This window comes from Glycine soja, chromosome 18, assembly GCF_004193775.1.
Source record: "Glycine soja cultivar W05 chromosome 18, ASM419377v2, whole genome shotgun sequence".
Lineage (NCBI taxonomy): Eukaryota > Viridiplantae > Streptophyta > Magnoliopsida > Fabales > Fabaceae > Glycine > Glycine soja.
Window position 1 is genome coordinate 39,732,885 of NC_041019.1, and position 18,697 is coordinate 39,751,581.

Genomic DNA, 18,697 nt, shown 5'->3' on the forward strand with positions numbered 1-18,697 from the left:
GGGATGTGTGCTTAGCGAGTGGACTGCTAAAAAAATTTTCTAAGTTAATTTTTTTTTGTCCACTGCTTCAAAGAAGCTATTCAACCCTTTTTATGCAATACAAAACATGCTTAAAATGATTTCATGCAACCTCAAATAAACCAACTCTAAAAAAAAATGCAATGAAAATAGAATTAAAAAGGACTGGGTTGCCTCCCAGGAAGCGCTCTTTTAACGTCATTAGCTTGACGAATGATACCTTAAGGGTCTGGATCAAATTGGGTTCGTACCTTCAGAACCTTTTCCTCAAACTCCTTCACTTGCAAGCAGAAATTTTGGTCCAAAAGTTGTTTTTCTTCTTAAAATAGATCGAAACTGATCTTTTGATCTTCGATGCCCATTTCCAACTTTCTTCTTCCCATATCCACCACACAACTTGCATTCAGCATGAACGGACGTCCCAAGATCAATGGAATATTAGCATCTTCCTCAATGTCCATGACCACAAAGTCGGTAGGGAAAGTGAAATGCTTTACTCGGACCAAAACATCTTCTATCACTCCATACAGTCTAGTGATGGAGAAATCAACTAACTGCAGAGTCATTCTGGTTGGCATTATCTCTAGCTCTCCCATCCTCTAACACATAGAGAGCGACATCAAATTTATGTTGGCTCCTAAGTCAATAAGAGCCTTACCAACTGAGACCGCACTGATCAAGCAAGGTATAGTGACATTGCCTGGATCTTTGTGCTTGGGTGGAAGGATGCATTGAATCACAACGCTACAGTTTCCCTCCACTACAATTGTGTCACTGTGGATATACTTGCTTTTTCGGGTTAGCATATCCTTCAGAAATTTAGAGTAAAGTGGCATATGTTGTAAGGCCTCTCCGAAGGGCATGGTGATCTCTAGCTTCTTGAAGATGTCAAGAAAACACGCAAGATGTCTTTGTTTGTCCTTCCTAGAAGGTACCAATGGATATGGCACTTTTTTCCCCTCAAATGGAGCTACCTTTTTCTTTTTTTTCTCTAGACTGCTCACTCTTACTCTTTTTCTTTTCATCTCTTTTTTCATTTTTTTCAATTTTTTCATTATTTTCTTTTTCTTCTTTTTTCTCTTTTTCTTTCTTTTTCTCATCATTTATTTCACTCTCATTCTTGCTTATTGTATTCTCATTCTCCTGGTCATCCTCTTCATCTTCTATCTCCTCAAGTTCACAAAAATTGTCCTTCGGTTCAGATGTTGGTTCAGTTACCAGCTGTTGTTTATCTCCATCCACTATCTTCTCATCCTTATCTTCTTCAACCATGGTTGCCATTTTTCCATGGGTCATCACAGCTTTACACTCTTCCTTTGGATTATTTTTTGTGTTGGCTCCAAATTTTGAGGAAGAGTTGTCAGCTATTTGTTTAGCTAACTGTCCCACCTGGATCTCTAAATTTTTAATGGCCTCAGTACTCTTGTGATTTGACATTGAAACCTGCATTAATTGAGCAAGAGTCTCCTCCAGCTTTGTTGTCCTCTCATAGAGGTTAGGCCCTTGTTGTGGCGGCCTATTTGATGGTCCACCCTGGTCTTTGTTGAATTGATTACCATGATGAGTCCTCCACTGATTTTGCTGCTGGTTGTAATGCTAGCCCTATTGGAATCCAGAAAATCCACCTGCATTAAAATTCTACCTTGGTTGGTTCCCCATATAATTAACTTCATGTGTTGATTCTTCAGTGGGCATACAACAGCCTGATTCATGAGCTCCACCACAAAGTGTGCTACAACCTGCAAAACAGAAGAAGGTGAAGGCTGACTAACATGTAATTGAGTTGGCAGCTTACTTGGTGTTTCTGTTAAAGTTTGAAGTTGCTTGGACAATAACTTATTCTGCGCCAACAGAGCATCTTGTGATGACAACTCTAATAAACTCTTCTTGGTGGGATAGTGTGTTCTATCATGCAAGATAGCGTGATCACTAGCAGCCATATTCTCAATTAGTTCCATGGCTTCTTCAAGAGTCTTAAGCTTTATTTTACCCCCTGTAGAAGCATCTAAGAGCTACTTAGATTGTGGCCTCAACCCGTCAATAAAAATATTCAGCTATATGGGATCAGAGAATCCATGAGTAGGAGTTTTCCGCAGCAAGCTACAGAATCTTTCTAGAGCTTCACTCAAAGATTCATCTGGGAACTGGTGAAAGGAAGAGATGGCAGCCTTTCCATCTGCAGTCTTGGACTCTGGGAAATATTTATTCAGAAACTTTTCCACAACATCATCCCAAGTCCTCAAGCTATTACCTTTGAATGAATGCAGCCACCTCTTGGCTTCTCTAGATAGTGAGAATGAAAATAAGTTGAGCCTAACAACATCTTCTGGTTCTCCAGCAATTCTGACTATGTTACAAATTTCAATGTAAGTTGCTAGATGTGCATAAGGATCTTCATTGGGCAAACCATGAAATTTATTACCTTTTATAAGTTGAATCAAAGAATGTGGATATGTGATATTCTGAGCTTGAACCTCCGGCTGCGCAATACTAGTTAAAAATTGTGGCACACTTGTACTTGAGTAGTCAGTCTTCAAGGGTTACTCGTCTAGGTTGAACCTCCGGCCATTGTGATGTTCTTTTGCTTCCTCTATCTTTTTGTTCGGTGAATTCTCTTTAATTCCTTGTTCTTCATCTTATTCTCCATGTATATCCTCCATTGTCTTGTGGTTTGGTGTTGTTTAGAGTAGATTCAAAAAAAATAAACTGATTAAATCTTAGATCTACACTTGTTCTTGCATTTCTATGGTTCAAATTTTGTAGATCTACTCTTGAATCATGTTTTTGTATTGATTTTAGGTTCTATCATTTTTCATTCATAATATTATTGTGCTGAACCTTTAGATCTAAATTTTCTTCCAAAATATTGATTAGAAAAAAAACACAAAAATCTAAGTGTAAATCACTTAATCCATGTTGTCTTAGAATCATGTTTAGTCATAGTAATTGTCACATTATGTTCTAAGTTTGTGTTGAATTTTTATTTTGTTTATTGAATTCTAGATACATTTGTTTATGTATTCTTGTAATTCTTAGCCTATCTTTTGAATTTTGAGTCTAATTCATGCATGTTATTTATTTCATAACATGTTCTAAATCAATTCCTAGAAGTAGTCTTGTTGTTGAACTCTTTTTTTTTCTAAGTTTCCTACATGATGCCTATGATGAAGTTGAGTTATGGTGTTGAGTTGTGGCTGGATTTGTGAATCAAAATAAGTCTTAAGATCTCTTGAATTTTGTTATTCAAGATAATTGAGCATAAGCAAACACAAATTGTAACTATCCAAGCCTTAAGCTACGTAAACACTACTCTTGATTTCTAGGTTGAAATTGCTAGTGCTGGCAGCTTGTACATATGAACTTGAATAAATTACTGGGAATTGGTAACTACGTCTTTTGAGCTGAAATATTTACTGAATTTTCTAGACATCTGGACCAAAATTATGAAAAAAGAACCAAGCGATTTAGATTAAAGGAAAAAATAAGAAAAATCACACAAGTTGGCAGAAAAATCAGTGTCCAGGAAAAAGAAAGTGAAAGGGAAGTGTGCTTGTTGTTTTGGCTCAAAATTTGTTCTATAATTGGTGTATATTTTATATCAATCCTAGTTCTTAAATTTCAATTGAAAATTAGTGTGAAAATAAAAATTTCCAAAACTAGAGGTTTCTTGAGTCTTTTTATTTTAGTTTTTTTACTCTACTCTAGAGCCATTCTAAGTTTCTCTTTGAGTCCTAGCTTGCTTTTATGTGCTTTTCATTTCTTTAATTGTTGAAAAATCCCTGAAAATTTGTCTTGTTAAAAATATATTGGTTTAGCTTTCATTTTTTGGGTCTTTGGTTATTGCTTGTCTCTTTGTTTCCTTGTTTGTGAGTTGCTATATAGGGAATTGGAAAGGAGGATTGGTGTCATCCCTTGAAGAATTTGAGTCAAGAAGCAAGGGAAAAACCACCTTAAGAGCTATTGGACTAAGAAGCACTCCAAATTGAGTGAATCACCAAAGAGAGAACAACCACCAAAATTGAGTACCTTGTTGTAATTTTGTAATTGACAATTTACTTACTTTCATTGCTTTCAAATTTTGTAACAAAAAGGCCTTTCATTGGAAGTAAGTTGGGAGCCTCCAATAGGTCACCCTACTTCCATTTGTGTGTAATAATTTTAGGCAATTTTCCCTTAGGATTGTGAGTGTTTTGTTGGGAACCTTAAATGTGTTCATCCAATCACTCTTAGGATTCACCTAGTTTACACTTCTTGCTTACTTTCATATCTTATTTCCTTTACACTCCATTGTCAAACCACCTAGATAGCTTGCCTTTTACCAATTAGTTTTTACCTTATCTTTCACACCTCTTTTAGTGTTTATTTTGGCTAGTTTCAACCATAGTTTCTTTTACCTTTTGTTTTCAAACCCTCAACAAGAAAAAACCATAACTTAGGAACCAATATGAGTTTTCATTCTTCATCTAGTGTTAATGGTAAGGGTTCTACTCCTAAGGACCCCTTGTATAAGATATTAGATGAGTTGAAATCCCTTAAGTTGTGGAAAGAAAAACAAGAGGCACTAAATTTTGTGCTTTTCTCTTCCTTTCCCTTCATTCATCTTCTTCTACCTTCAAGCTCTTATCCATGGCTTCCTATGGTGGTGAGCTTCTTCTAGATTCATCTTTTAGTTGAAGTGACGTCTCCATTCATCTTTCTCCTTCTCCATTCCACTGCAATCAGACCTCAAGAAGCAAAGGAATCCATTGATGAAGAAGATCCAAGTCCTACAAGCTCCACATGGAGCTATATCATACCGTCCACTTTCACATCCACAATGTTGTCAATGAAACCCTGTATAAATGGCTCAAATTGATCCAACATTGAGATGATCCTTGTTAGCTTCAGCGGGTCAGAAGATGATGCACTACGTTTCACTAAAGAGTTACTATTTTGAACAAAATGGAAAGCATCAACATACTCCCAATAAGACGGATCACGCTTTGTGGATCTTTGATTTCTATTCATCGTTTTCTTCGGTGCACCTTTAGTGTTGACCTTTGACGGAGGAGGACACATAGAGTTTTGATCAGGGTATGCAATTTCTCGAAGTTTACTCTTCAGAGTAACTTTACCACAAACATCAAGTTCCTTAAATCTTTTAGATATGGTCTCGATCTCTTCCTTGATGGTGACTTCGGCCTCACATAACCCTTGGTCTGAAAAACTAAATCTCCTCCAAAACATATGGAATGAATCGAGTGGGATGCTGCCAACAGCATACCTAGATAGCTCACATGCACAAGGAAGACCGTACATGGTTCTCATCACACAACCACAAGAAGAGGGATTCTTTCCAACATAATCTTGTATAAGGTTTTTTTTAAATACATGTCCAACCACATGTGTACTTGTTTCAAAGGATGCTTTAATTTGAGTGTGCTGCAGCGTGATCATGTTGTTCATGGCATCCCAAACACTACACAAGTCTCCAAGGCTATTATGTAATACTCTTTTTAAAGCCCAATGAGCAGATTCAACCCTACATTTGAAATAAACAAAAAATAGTAAAAATATACAATAATTAAATACCATGAATTAATAAACATTACTAGAAAAACTGAAACATTTTAATACTTGTTTGTTGTTGTGTTGCCTAGGTGCATCACATTATTCGTCTAGGTTGTAATAAATTTTTCCTTGTATGGGATTATCCATGTTCCGTTAATATAGTCAACGAACATTGGCCAAGGTGAACAAAGCCATTTGAAACTTCTAAAGGCACTCAGCGAACTGCTGTTCGGAAGGACAATCGACCAGACTACCCCAGGCATCCATGACATACTCCCAAGCATTTTTTTGATCGGTTAAAGATTTGCACTTGGCCTTGACGTTCTTGTCGATGTGAAACCTACACAACAAGTTTGTACACTTGAGGAACACAGTTTTCACTGCATTCATCAATGTTAGGTCTCTGTTAGTGACAATAACTACAGAGAGGCAATCGTGTCTTAAAAATAAACCTCAAAACCGTTCCAAAGCCCATACAACATTATTAACACGTTCACCCTCTAGATATGCAAACCCAGCAGAGAATGTCATCCTCGTTGGTGTCACCACAACAAAGTCAAGTAGTGGGAGTCTGTACCTGTTTGTTTTGTAGGTACTGTCTATCAAAAACACCAAATGACATGCATTGCATAACTTCACTGCATCTGGGTAACACCAAAACAGATCACATACCATAAATTCATCCTTTAATCTATGCCAATCAATATATTAATCACGTTCAAGAAGCTTCATTAGATGTTGCATTTCAGTATCACTTCCTCTAATAGAAGAACGATATGCACTTCTTGCATTGTATATTTGTTTGATTGTGGTGCAACTGTTGGCATTGTGCTCCTTCGAAGTTAGTAGGATGTTTCTTGGTTTCACCATTGACTTTGTCATATTAGCAATAATATTCTTCTCATCCTTAGTCAATCGCCCAGCGTATGAATGTCCAACTAAGGACTTGGCCAATTCATGATTGTGAATCCCACAGATCAACTTCACCATCCAACCTTCCCCTCCAATCACTGGTTTCCCACGAAGCTTGAAGGGACAACCACATTTCCTACTCCCAGTGTCTCTTTTAACAAATTCTTTCTTCCTACACTTATAATGATCGCTCCTTTCACAACCAATTAACACAAATGAACTTCTTCCTCTACTACCAGTATGTGTGTCAGACCTCATAATGACTACACAAATCCATTTTCATGGGCAACCTGCAGAAGCAAACTTCATTGCTTCATGATGATGAATCAAGATTGATTCAAGGTTTTTTGATGATAACAAAGATGATGACAAAAAGCCCAAGAGAATGATTTCAAGATTGAGTCAAGAACAATTCAAGAATCAAGAGAAAGATTCAAGAGAAAGTTTCATCAAGAAGATTCAAGATTCAAGATTCAAGATTCAAGAATAATCAAGATCAAGATTCAAGACTTAAAGATTCAAGAATCAAGAGAAGACTTAATCAAGATAAGTATTAAAAAGTTTTTCAAAACATTGAGTAGCACAAGAAGTTTTCACAAAATCATTACCAAAGAGTTTTACTCTCTAGTAATCGATTACCATATTGTAGTAATCGATTACTAGTGTTTTAAAACGTTAAGATTTTCAAAATTCAAAATGAAGAGTCACATTTGTTGATGTGTAATCGATTACACCTTTGTGGTAATCGATTACCAGTGACTATTTTCGAAAAATTCATTTCCAAAAGTCATAATTCTTCAAGTGACTTATTTCTGAAGATTCTTTCAAAAGTCATAACTTTTTAAGTAATTAGTTTTAAAGGAATTTCCAAGAGTTACAAGTTTTGACTTGAGTCATCAAGAAACTATAAATATGTGACCTTGGCATGAAACATTAATATATATATCAATCATCTATTTCAATCATTCTATCTTTCAATCTATCTTTCAACATCTTCTTTCATTTCTTTTAGAACTTTCTGGTTTCATCTTCTCTTCATCTTTCAAAAAGTTTTTGTTCAAAACTTTCTCTTCCAAGAAAAGTTCTTTGTTCAAAAACTTGTGTGTTATTCATCTTTTTCATTCCCTTCTCCCTTTGCCAAAAAGAATTCGCCAAGGACTAACCGCCTGAATTCTTTTTGTGTCTCTCTTCTCCCTTTTCCAAAAGAACGAAGGACTAACCGCCTGAATTCTTTTGTGTCTCCCTTCTCCCTTGTTAAAGAATTCAAAACGACACAGTCTGAGAATTCTTTTGATTCTTCCTTTTCCCATAAACAAAAGATTTCAAAGGACTAACCGCTTGAGAATTCTTTTGTTTCCCCCTTCACAAAGTTTCGAAGGACTAACCGTCTGAGAACTTTGTCTTAACACATTGGAGGGTACATCCTTTGTGGTACAAATAGAGGGTACATCTACTTGGGTTGTTGTGACTGAGAACAAGAGAAGGTACATCTCTTGTGGATCAGTTCTAGTGGAGGGTACATCCACTAGGTTGTTCAAAGAGAACAAGGAAGGGCACATCCCTTGTGGATCTTTGCTTGTAAAAGGATTTTTACAAGGTTGAAAAGAAATCTCAAGGACCGTAGGTCGCTTGGGGACTGGATGTAGGCACGGGTTGTTGTCGAACCAGTATAAATCTCTTGTGTTTGTCTTCTTCTTGCCTACTCTTTTAATTTTCGTTGTGCACTTTAATTATTGTTTTTACTTTTGGTAATATTAAGAAGGATAGATTTTTAATTAGTAAAGGTTCATTAATATTTAATTCAACACCCCCTTCTTAATTATTCTGAGGCCACTTGATCCAACACAACCGATTGAGCCCACTGCAAAACATCATCTCGGGTACCAAAGACCTACAATGCAACCCCGACAATTTATTTTTTATACAAAACATACATTCAACCAAATGACTCAAACTAATGAACATGATTACCTGAGAAGTATTAAAAGTATCCAAACAATCAACATGTGGTTCATTCTCACCACATTCTTGTTCATTTTCATAATCCATATTAACTTCTTCAGACATTGTATTGTCATATGTCCATTGATCTTCGTCCATCTTAACAACAAATCAAAAAATTATACATCATACACAACTCTACATAATCTTTTAGTGCACACCATATTAGCAAAACTAAAATTAGTCCCTCGTAGTGCTTTTTATTTAGCCCTTAACATCATAATTTGATAAATATCATAAAAAAAATAATAACTACATACATATTACCAACTAATACAACTACATTCAAAATTTATAACTAAATAATTTACTTAAACTAAATAGAAATTTTGGACCTATATAATTTCAATTTTGACTTATACTATATTTAATTTGTAATAACTAACTAATTTTTAATTTCTACAACAAATTACACCATGCGGACTACAAAAACAGAATAATAATAAATTTTACGAAACATCTAATTTAACATAAAAATACTTCAAATAAATACAAATTTTGCACCCTAGTTAACAATACAAATATTTAAAACTATAACTAACAACTAATTTAACATTTTACTACTACAACAAAATACAATTATTATACCTAAATTATTTAATCTTTTACATACATTATAAATAATTTGTAATAAAGAAATTATCCACAATTTCAAAAATATGTAATAAAAAATATAACATATTAATAATATTATTAAATATAAATTATTCACAAATTTAAAAATAATCTAAAAAAATTAAAACAAAAAAGCTTACGGAAGAACTTCTTTCGTAAGCTTTTTTGTGAACAATTTCTTCCGTATGAGTCATACGGAATAACTTCTTTTGTAAAAAGCTTACAAAAGAAGTTCTTCTGTATGAGTTATACGGAAGAATTTCTTTCGTAAGTGTACATTACTAAATACAGAAGAAGTTCATCCGTAAAAATCATACGGATGAACTACTTCAGTATGTTACAATTTATGAATTTAACAGATCTACTAAAATACCAGTTACCCTGAAAATCCAGAAAATGTGTACCTCCGCCGAAATAAAAACATCACCAGTAAGAGTTTCACCTTTACCAAACTGCTACCTCTCTCAATACTTGCAAAAACCACCACCAACGATAGAAACCGCACCGCAATGAAAAAAACAAAGCTCTAAATGCAAAAGAAAACACATGACCGGTGCCAATTTAAAGAAAAATCAGGAAGGGAAAGAATTAGAATTTTTAAAAAGTGTTGGGTGCACCAGCAATAATGCTGGGTGCACCTAGCAACGCCCTTATTATCCTTATGATAGGTAAGCAGGCCAGACTCCAGCCTAAGAAAATCCGGTCTGCCCCATATCCACCTCTACATTGTTTGTCTCTATTCATTTTATTACAAAAATGTCTAATTGATGTCCATGCCTATTGCTCTTAACTTTGTGCCATCTTCCCTCTGCTTATTGACCACCATCAGATGCCACAGTCATTTCTTGTGTGGATTATATTAGGTTAAGTATGTGTCTCAGCCCAAAGAGGATGAAACCCTAGGCATTGAAACTACTCTCTCTCACCCCCTTTCATTGCAACAGTGGAACTCAACTTCTCAGGTTCTTCTCCCTTGAACTCCTCTTTGCCCAGTTGCATTTTTCTGCCACTGCTCTTCCCTTTTTGTCTTTCTTTATTACTGGTCCTCTTAGTGAGTGTTTGGTTATGGATCAGCAACGTGGTTTTTCATGTTCATCCGAAAGCTTCCTATTGTAGTTTTATGTCATCCTCTCAATGGATGTGATTTATTCACTACAGAATGTGTTTCCAAACACGTTAATGTGCTATTGTGTGTCGATCCCTACCCAAACTCAAGAAAAATGTACAATCTTTGGTCCCATTCAATTCTTGAGATGCCATGTTGCCTTTTTGATTGCTGAACCTAATCATATAAATAAGATTATTCATGCTTTTCAGTCTTTTTTTTCCTCTTTTGTTAAGTGATTGGTTGAGAAATTTTAAGACTTAGGAGTATACAATTATGTCAGCAATGCATAGTGGTCAAATAAGACTATTTTTTTTTTCTCGAGACATTTTACTTTTTTTCACCATGTGTGGGGTGGAAAGAAATGTTTGTATTCAGCTATGTATTGCAATGCTGTCAAAATTGCGAGTAAGATCATAATATCGCACGATCTTTAAGATCCAAGCTGAAACGGAGTTGTGATTGTAAATTGGTGTGATAGGAGTGAATCACCATCTTGCTCATAGGATCTTGGGATTAGAGATTTTTTACAAGCCAATTTTGGCTTATGCAGATGGGTTGTGCAGGTTGGGTTTAGCAACCTGATAATCTTATGATTCCCTTGTTTGTGTCCTACTCTCTGTCTCTCCCTCTTCCCACTCTCAAATCTCTCCCACTCCTTGTTCTCTCTCTACTCCTCTGCCTTGTGTTTGTGCATTGTGGACTTTGGCTCTCTCTCTACTCTCTTCCTTCTTTTTTGTGCATTGTGACTTCGGCCACTCACATTCTGATCTCTCTGCCTTGGGTTCGGGCCGTTTGGCCATCTGCATCTCTGCCTTGTGTTCTGATTTTGGCTATCTGCAACTGCAATCTGGTCTCTTCCTTGGGTTCTATACTTCTGAATTCAGCCACTTTCATCTCTGCCTTGTGTTCTAATTTTGTCATTTTCTTGTCTCTACTCCACTCTCTAGTCTCTATGTTTTAGTACTTTCAGTTCATATTATGACTTATATGTGAACTTAAGGGTATGAAATTTCAATTTAAGTTTACTAGTTTAGTTAAATGGTTGTTATTTATACGTTGTTTTTATTCACCAAAAAAATTAGTTATTTTTATTATCTATGTTATTTTGTATGCATTTCAAAATAATTATAATTTCTCATTTTCAGTAAGATCTGACAATCTGAGTTACAATCCTACTATTTACAATCTTCCACCCCCTTCCCAATCCTTGGTAGGATTTCAATGTTGACAATATTGGTGGCTTGCTTTTTGTTGATTTGTATAATATATTTTTGATCATGCTTTCAATGGTTGAAGGCCAGCTATCACATCGGTAAGGTGGTTTCCCTCATCATGAATCATATGTTAAACTTCTATGTAGTTACACTACTCAAAATTTACTTGCATCCACCATTTGTTCATGAATGAGCAAATTGAAATTTAGGACATCTTTATTCTGAATTAAATATAATACATATTGGATGTGCCTTTGTATGTGGTTTAGATGTTCTTGTAGGAGTTGAATCTTGATTAGCAAGTGCAAAATAAAATCTTTTCTCCTTTTGCTTGTATATACTGTGTGAAATGTCGTAATGTGAGAGCTGCCGAGAAGTCGACAATAGGGGTGCTACATTCTTCATCTGTCTTCTCGAATATGTGATACTTAAAATGTCAAATGTTTGTGCAGTTTCTTTAAATAATTGATATCTGGAACTGTACGAGCAGAGGACATGGCAAATCTGCCAAAAGAAAACCAGCAAGTAACAAGTTCCACACCATCCATCCAGAAAAGTGAGGAGGATCAAGCAGCCAGCACTGCTATGGGCTTTAAAGATTCATTGGAAAAACAATATCTAAAAGTCAAAGAGCATGCAGAAACATACCCTTATGTTTGGGCTTCTTATATTGTTGTATATGGTGGCTTTGCTCTCTGGACTACCTATAGATGGAGAAAGCTTCGCAAGACAGAGGACAGAGTAAAAACTCTCCAAGAAAGACTACGTAAGCACGTTGAAGCTGAAGAATCTTCTAGTTCTACCAAAGTGGTTGAAAAGGGTTCTACATCTTCTGATACCAAAGCTATTGGAAAGGGTTCTGCATCTTCTGATACCAAAGTAGTTGAAAAGGGTTCTACATCTTCTGATAAGTCTTCCAAGTAGCTTACAGTAAGATAATCCTTATGATGGTCAGGTTGTCTAGTTTACTTCCATCAATATCACCTCTCTTCTCTTTAACATTGTAGTTGCCTAGGGCATGAAATAAGTTTTTTTTTTTTTTTTTGCTTTGCTGATCAACTGATTCATTAGAGGAATTCCTCATATTGAGCTTTGTAGAAAATTGTTAAAAATGATCTGATATTTTTCTTCCTAAAGTTGTGACAATATTATTGCACTGAATACTGTTTACACATAATTGTATAAATTAACCTAATAAGACATTTTTTATATTATCTATGTTTACTATCAGTGTTTTAATATGTGGTTTGCTATAGGTCTCACGGGTCCTAATATAGTAGACTCAGATCACATATTGCATAACAAAATATTGTAATCATCCTTTATGTTGTTTATTGGTGTATGGCATATTTTTAACCTTTTGGTTGAATAATGCAGCTTCAGAAATTCACTGCTAGTGTTAACAAATTTGTGGATGGACTGTGTTGAAGGTGTCTGCCAGCGGCAGAGGGAACAAGGTGGACCACTGGTCCCATGTTCACCCCCAGTTATTTTTTTTATAATTTTTTTAAACTATAAAAAATTCTAGCACCCCTCTCCTTCACACCCTATAACTTAAATAATACATTTTGAGAAGTTTTTGAATTTATGATCTTAAGGGTGGGGAAACTTAGCTCCTCTCTCCAGAGGAAACCCTCTCAGCACAGTAAAACAGAAACAATGATTGGAAAATAACAATGGAGATTCTGTATTGAACAAAATGCTTCAACCCTTCCCCAATAATATACCCCTATTGCTTCATTCAAAAAGCTTCCTAGCAGCCAACACCTATGCTGGTTGAGGTTGCCATTCTAACTCTTCCATCAAAACATTCGGCATGGAATAGTTGCCCTAGTGGCTCTACTAAGTTGAAAATAGGATGAATATGAGGGTAAACCAATAGACCAAAAGTTAGATGCAGTTTCTTATGTGTTGGTGTTTTTTCCCAAATCAGAATTAGAATTTCACCTTAGTAATTTGCTTAATAAAGGCATGTATTAAAGGATTACGGCAGCACATAAGGAATTGTATCTAAGTGTTGTTCAAAACTGATTTGTAAGCCACTGGTCAAAGCCTTGAAGGTGGCATTTGCCTTGAAGCATTATAATTAGTGCAAACTAAAATTAGGCCCAAGAAACCCACTTATCCCATTGGCGAGGGTGAGCATTGACACAGCATCTTAAGGAAGTTTGAAGAGTTAAATTAGTCACCTCAGTTGGTAAGCTAAGCTAAACTGCAGTATAGTTCTTGCCTGCTTGAATAACTCCCCCAAAATTGACCAACAAATATCCTGTCCTGATCTGATACAACAGAAGTAGGGAAACAAATAGGTCCTTATTAAGTTGATTCATTGAGTAAGGGTATTCATTAAATCCAAGTCATTAGTATGTTTAGCCTGGAGGAAAGAAAGCCAATGTTTTTCAAATATTGATCAATTCCATTTGAGGCATTTGGATTTTATTTTATAAAATTCATTGAATTTAATTTAAATACATTGAAACTATATCATGTTTGATAAGATTATTGACTTTTATAATAATTACTTTAAAAAGTGATGCTCATGATAATACTTAATCGGTTGACAACATAGTTTTTTTGTTTTTTTTTTTTAACAATGAATGAAAATGAAGCTCTAATTAATTTTCTTTTTTAGAAGATATCAAATTCTAGCAATGGTCATCAATGTGAGACTATTTTTATTTTATTTTTACTTTAGTCAGGAACAAATGGAAAAAGTTGGATTGATAGGGACAAAATGGATACTAGAGAATTTTTTAGGTCGGATATTAAAGCATTTTAACAAAAAAAAAATGTTGATAAAATATTCTGATATTTTCTTTTTACACTTTTTATTATTAGATGTAATCTTACATATCTGACTCGATTGACCTAGTGGTGAGAATTCGATAATATACAAGAGATGGTTGGTTGTAACATTAGTATGACAATTAGAAAATATGTAATCTTGTACAGACCTACAAAATTACCTGGCTCACTCATTTGATGGGGCAAAGTGAGACTTCAACTAATCGACAACGATTGTGGTGTTAATATTTGTTTGGTATTTGAGAACGATTTAAAAAACCAAATGTGACAAGTATCCAATGTGAATTAACAGATCCTAAGGATATTCTGAAAATAAAACGTTTATGCAAGATTCATTTTGCTACTATCCATTAGTTATTTAATTTTCAGTTTTGCTTTTGTGGTTCGTATCATGAATATTTTAACGTATTTGATAACCTAAGTGTGACAGAAATTTTTCGGCATTTTAACTCAGCAAAACTTCAAAGACTAGAACATGACTATGGCGATAAGTGTCGCAGCAATGTCTACGTCGACATCATAGTCAAAACTCAACAAGTTTAGAAAAAGGCTTTGGAATCCTTCCTTCAACTTCATTTTTAATCGCTGTTATTTTTTTTAATCTATCAAAATCAAAGCATCAAGAAATTAGTATATCCGTTATCAATTAAAAAATAATTTGTCATTTAAAGAAATATGATAAAAATAAATTTACAGAATCACCAAAGTCAGAAATATGATAAAAATAAATTTACAGAATCACCAAAGTCATGTTTATGATTGATTGACAATACAATGTTTTTTTTAACATTAGTATATGAAAATTAGATAACCGAAATATATTAACCTTTATGTTTTCTCTTTTCCGTAACGCCATCACATTCCTTTAGCTTTGGGGCTTTGGAAGGCGGGTTTGTCCAATGAACGTGACTTTAACCGCTTAATCAAACACATTCTGATTGTCAGGCATCTTAAAAGTTTGAATCCCTTCGCTGACATTAAGACATTCATTAAGATGGTCCCCAAGGTTAAAACTTCAGTAAGCCAAATTTCCAGCATGAAGAACTAAGATGGATGAGTACTACCTCTCTACAAGAACATCATGTCTAATCCCCGCTGAATTATATAAACAGAAGGTAATGAAATTACATTAAAGATGACTTAGAAACTAGATATACCATATACCCCCCCTACACCCTACAGATCAGAAAGACACTACTAAACTACTAATCGGATATTGGAAATTTCTAAACAGATCCTTTCCCTTGTAGCTTGTTAAACAAGAGCCTCAAGCAATCTAAATGGTTAGTCAAAGCTTCTTCTAGTTGTTAAAATTAAAATACAAGTCTAATGGCTCTTGAAATCCCATATTATCACCATATGACACTCCTAGTGGAGTACTGGGACCCACTCGTACCGTCCAGGCAGAGGTACTTCATTGACAATGTCGAAATTGTACCTGCATAATACAGACAGTTTAGACATAAGCACGTTACATAATTACATTAATAAATGAGGAAGAAATCTAAATACAAATACCCATATGTTAGAAACAAAAAAAAGGACTTGTGGAATATAAGAGTATACACACTTGTCCATAAATATTGTTTGTTGCTGCTTCTCGGCATAAGCAAAGAACTCCTCCATCTCATAAGCCGTTGGAATGTTTCTTTGGATGTGCTCATGGATTATTTGGCGAGTCCTTGGCCTTGTGGTTGAACCAGGGGTATGAATGGCATTTGAGTCCCTTATAAAACTACAAGGGGTGCTTTCCCTGGTGCTCCTGTTATTAAAACACAACAAAATTTGAATGAAGATAGAAGCTTATAGAAATTATAAAAAGAAAAAAATAGCAGTCATATATAAATACAAAAAATGCTGACTTGGTATGAAAAGTTTCTACACCAGAAGTTGCATGCTAACCGCTGACAGCAAAATAAGTGAGAAGAAACAGCTCATTTTTTTCCTCCCACAATCTCCTACTACAGCTCAGTGTGGAACTAAAGACAAATTTTGCTACTATAAAAAAGTAACTGGCATTTAATGGGACAAGTTCTGACTCAGTGGGCTCATGCACTAAAAAAATACAAAGAAAGAGACGGCCAAATCTTTCTCACTTCACCGCAAACCCAAATAGGAATCCAAAAAAAACATCAATCTGCAAACTAGGCCCCATGTACGTGACACCTCGTTGCTAACACGAGTCATAAGAGTTATGGCTGCTCCTATTACTAAAATCCATTTTTTTTTCAACTTGACCATTTACGGAGTGCTAAGCTTCAGGGTCATGCAGGTGTCTTGCAGATCAAAAGTAAACAAGGACAATCAAGGGTAAATGCATTTTGGATTCATGACAAAAACATTTCTAAATACTAAGATTTTAAGTTCATCAAAATTTGAGAGAAATGTACTTGAAATGACAAAGGGCCGCGAATTATAACTGAATGAAAATTGTCAAATCACACAATTTGTCAACTACTGGATCTCCAGAGAGACAATTAATGCACATCAATTCATTCAATTTGGACTTGGAGATGTTCTTCCTTTTTTTGAACCAAGTTACAAAACTTGTTTAACATTTAGTTGGTTCTATTTACTTGAAAAAACATCAACTCTCTACAGTATTGGTTATAACCCATTTATGTAAAATGATAATTACAGCAAATAGGATTTCTAAGAACAAATTTATAGAGTATGTGTCTGACATGCAAACATTAATACCACAGAAAAATACAAATTGCAGTAAATAACTATCCTGAGGGCATGCAAGGTGCAGAACCTATCACAAGTCACACACAAGTCACAAATCTGAGCAACCCTTTGTACTAACAGAGCTTTTATCACAGTACACGGATTTGACAGAGTGAAAAATCAACACAAATCACATGAAAGTTAAAACACATAATAACCAAAAAGTCAAGGGACTAAAACCTCACGAGGTTCAACAACAACGGTTAGTAATGACACCAACAATAGAAAAAGGCATGAGAATCAAATGAGCGGTGACTTTCAAGAGAGAATATCAAAACCCTTTCCTTCCACAAACTTACATGGCTGTCACTCCACTGAAAAATGCAACAATTTTAGCAAAACACAAACAATCACAAGAAAATGAAAACGCATAAACAGAAGAAAATTCTGAAACTAAAAATTAAATAAAACAAAATAAAAGAACATAAAAAACTTGTGAGAATTCTCAAAATCACGGTAAACACTTACCTGTAACAACAACAAAAAGTTGACTAAAATTTTATTCAATATTCACTTTTAGCCCCTCACAAATAAAAGGTCTTTTGCCCCCGTCTTTCACGAAAATATGTCATCATGTGATTTTTATTTTCATAAAAGAGACCAAAACGAAACAATTTTTTGAGAAAGACAAAAAACCACATATGACCCATTTCATAAACAAGAGAAAAGAATGAGAATTTATTTGATAGGGACTAAAAATAAAAATTGCACAATTAGAAGGAATTAAAAATACATCAAATCCAACAAAAAATACACACATGCATGAAGCAAGGAAAAACAGCAAGAACTTACAGTAGAGCCCTAAATAACCGGCAAATAACCCCATAAAATGGCTAATTTAAACAAAATAAATAAATAAATAAACAAGAGAAACAGAGACACAAAGGGAGAAAGGAATAAAAACACAAGAAAAATGATTGAAAAACAGAGAAATTGAAGAAAGGGAATAATTATTTATAATTATATATACCTTTCCTCCCTGGGTTCGGCGTCTAAGAAATTTTCGCCGAAAGAGCATTCGGTATTGTTGTCGTCATCGAAAGATGCGAACTTTTCGGCGTTACGGGACGACGTCGTTTTGGCGAGGCGGGAATTGGCGGCGGTTTCGGCGGCGGAGCGGCGGGGATTTTCCGGCGGGGTAGGGGGGAGCTTGAGGAGGCGGCGGCTGCGGAGCTGGAGGTAGGCGGAGGAGTCCGGGGAGGTATTCTGGAGGGCGAGAGTCTTGGCGCGGGTGCGGACGCCGAGGTGGGAGTGCGGCGGCGGAGCCTCCATGATCACGGCGGCGACGTCACCGGCGATTTTGGACTTCTTCATGTACTTCCCCATGTGTGGGTTGTCGGGTTTTGGGTGAATCTAAAAAAAAAATTAGAAAAGAGAGGGAAAGGAGTGAAGGGTTTTTTGAGGGAGAGAAAATTTGAGAGAGAGAGGGAAAATTTGATAGAATGGGCAAAGGGAAGGAGTTTTATTAGGGTTGGATTGGGGCTTACTTTGGGGTTTTAGCGAGGACAGGTGCAGTACTACTACTGTGTCACTCTCACTATCTCTTTGTTGCCTCATGTATTTATTATTTTTTAATGTAATAATATTTTTTTTATTTAAAGGAGGCAATTTTTCCTTTAAAATTTTGAAAGAAATACTTTTTTACATTAAAAAGTTTAAGTGAGTCGAATATGGATGGCTCACGTTCATTGGAGATTCAGGAGGATTATGATAAACTTTAAAGTTCCTAAATAAGTCGGTGAAA

At 35.3% G+C, this 18,697-nt stretch overlaps 2 protein-coding genes across 3 annotated transcripts; one reads left to right on the forward strand and one right to left on the reverse strand.

Annotated features, from left to right (window-relative positions):
* The first annotated feature begins 9,816 nt into the window (after positions 1-9,816).
* Positions 9,817-12,632, forward strand: LOC114394838. 2 transcript variants are annotated; one of them, XM_028356512.1, is made up of 3 exons: positions 9,817-10,058; positions 11,350-11,516; positions 11,871-12,632. In XM_028356512.1, exon 3 carries the CDS (start codon positions 11,914-11,916, stop codon positions 12,340-12,342), a length of 429 nt encoding a protein of 142 aa, XP_028212313.1. In that variant the 5' UTR covers positions 9,817-10,058; positions 11,350-11,516; positions 11,871-11,913; the 3' UTR covers positions 12,343-12,632. The 2 variants fall into 2 exon arrangements, with proteins under 2 accessions (XP_028212313.1, XP_028212312.1); XM_028356511.1 differs by lacking the exon at positions 11,350-11,516 and having other exon boundaries at positions 9,824-10,058.
* A 2,558-nt stretch (positions 12,633-15,190) lies between these two features.
* LOC114395376 (cyclin-dependent kinase inhibitor 4-like) lies at positions 15,191-18,475 on the reverse strand. The gene is made up of 3 exons (XM_028357137.1): positions 17,924-18,475; positions 15,794-15,985; positions 15,191-15,661 (listed from the first exon to the last, which is right to left on the reverse strand). Exons 1-3 carry the CDS (start codon positions 18,277-18,279, stop codon positions 15,592-15,594), a joined length of 618 nt encoding a protein of 205 aa, XP_028212938.1. The 5' UTR covers positions 18,280-18,475; the 3' UTR covers positions 15,191-15,591.
* Positions 18,476-18,697: the final 222 nt, after the last annotated feature.

Bases quoted from the DNA above. Each gene is read 5' to 3' on its own strand.
- LOC114394838 (XM_028356512.1), top strand. From the start codon at position 11,914: ATGGCAAATCTGCCAAAAGAAAACCAGCAAGTAACAAGTTCCACACCA.
- LOC114395376 (XM_028357137.1), bottom strand. From the start codon at position 18,279: ATGGGGAAGTACATGAAGAAGTCCAAAATCGCCGGTGACGTCGCCGCC. The intron at 15,986-17,923 runs GTATATATAATT...TTTTAATAACAG, and splicing joins GCCGAACCCAGGGAGGAAAG to GAGCACCAGGGAAAGCACCC. The intron at 15,662-15,793 runs GTGTGTATACTC...TGTATTATGCAG, and splicing joins CAAACAATATTTATGGACAA to GTACAATTTCGACATTGTCA.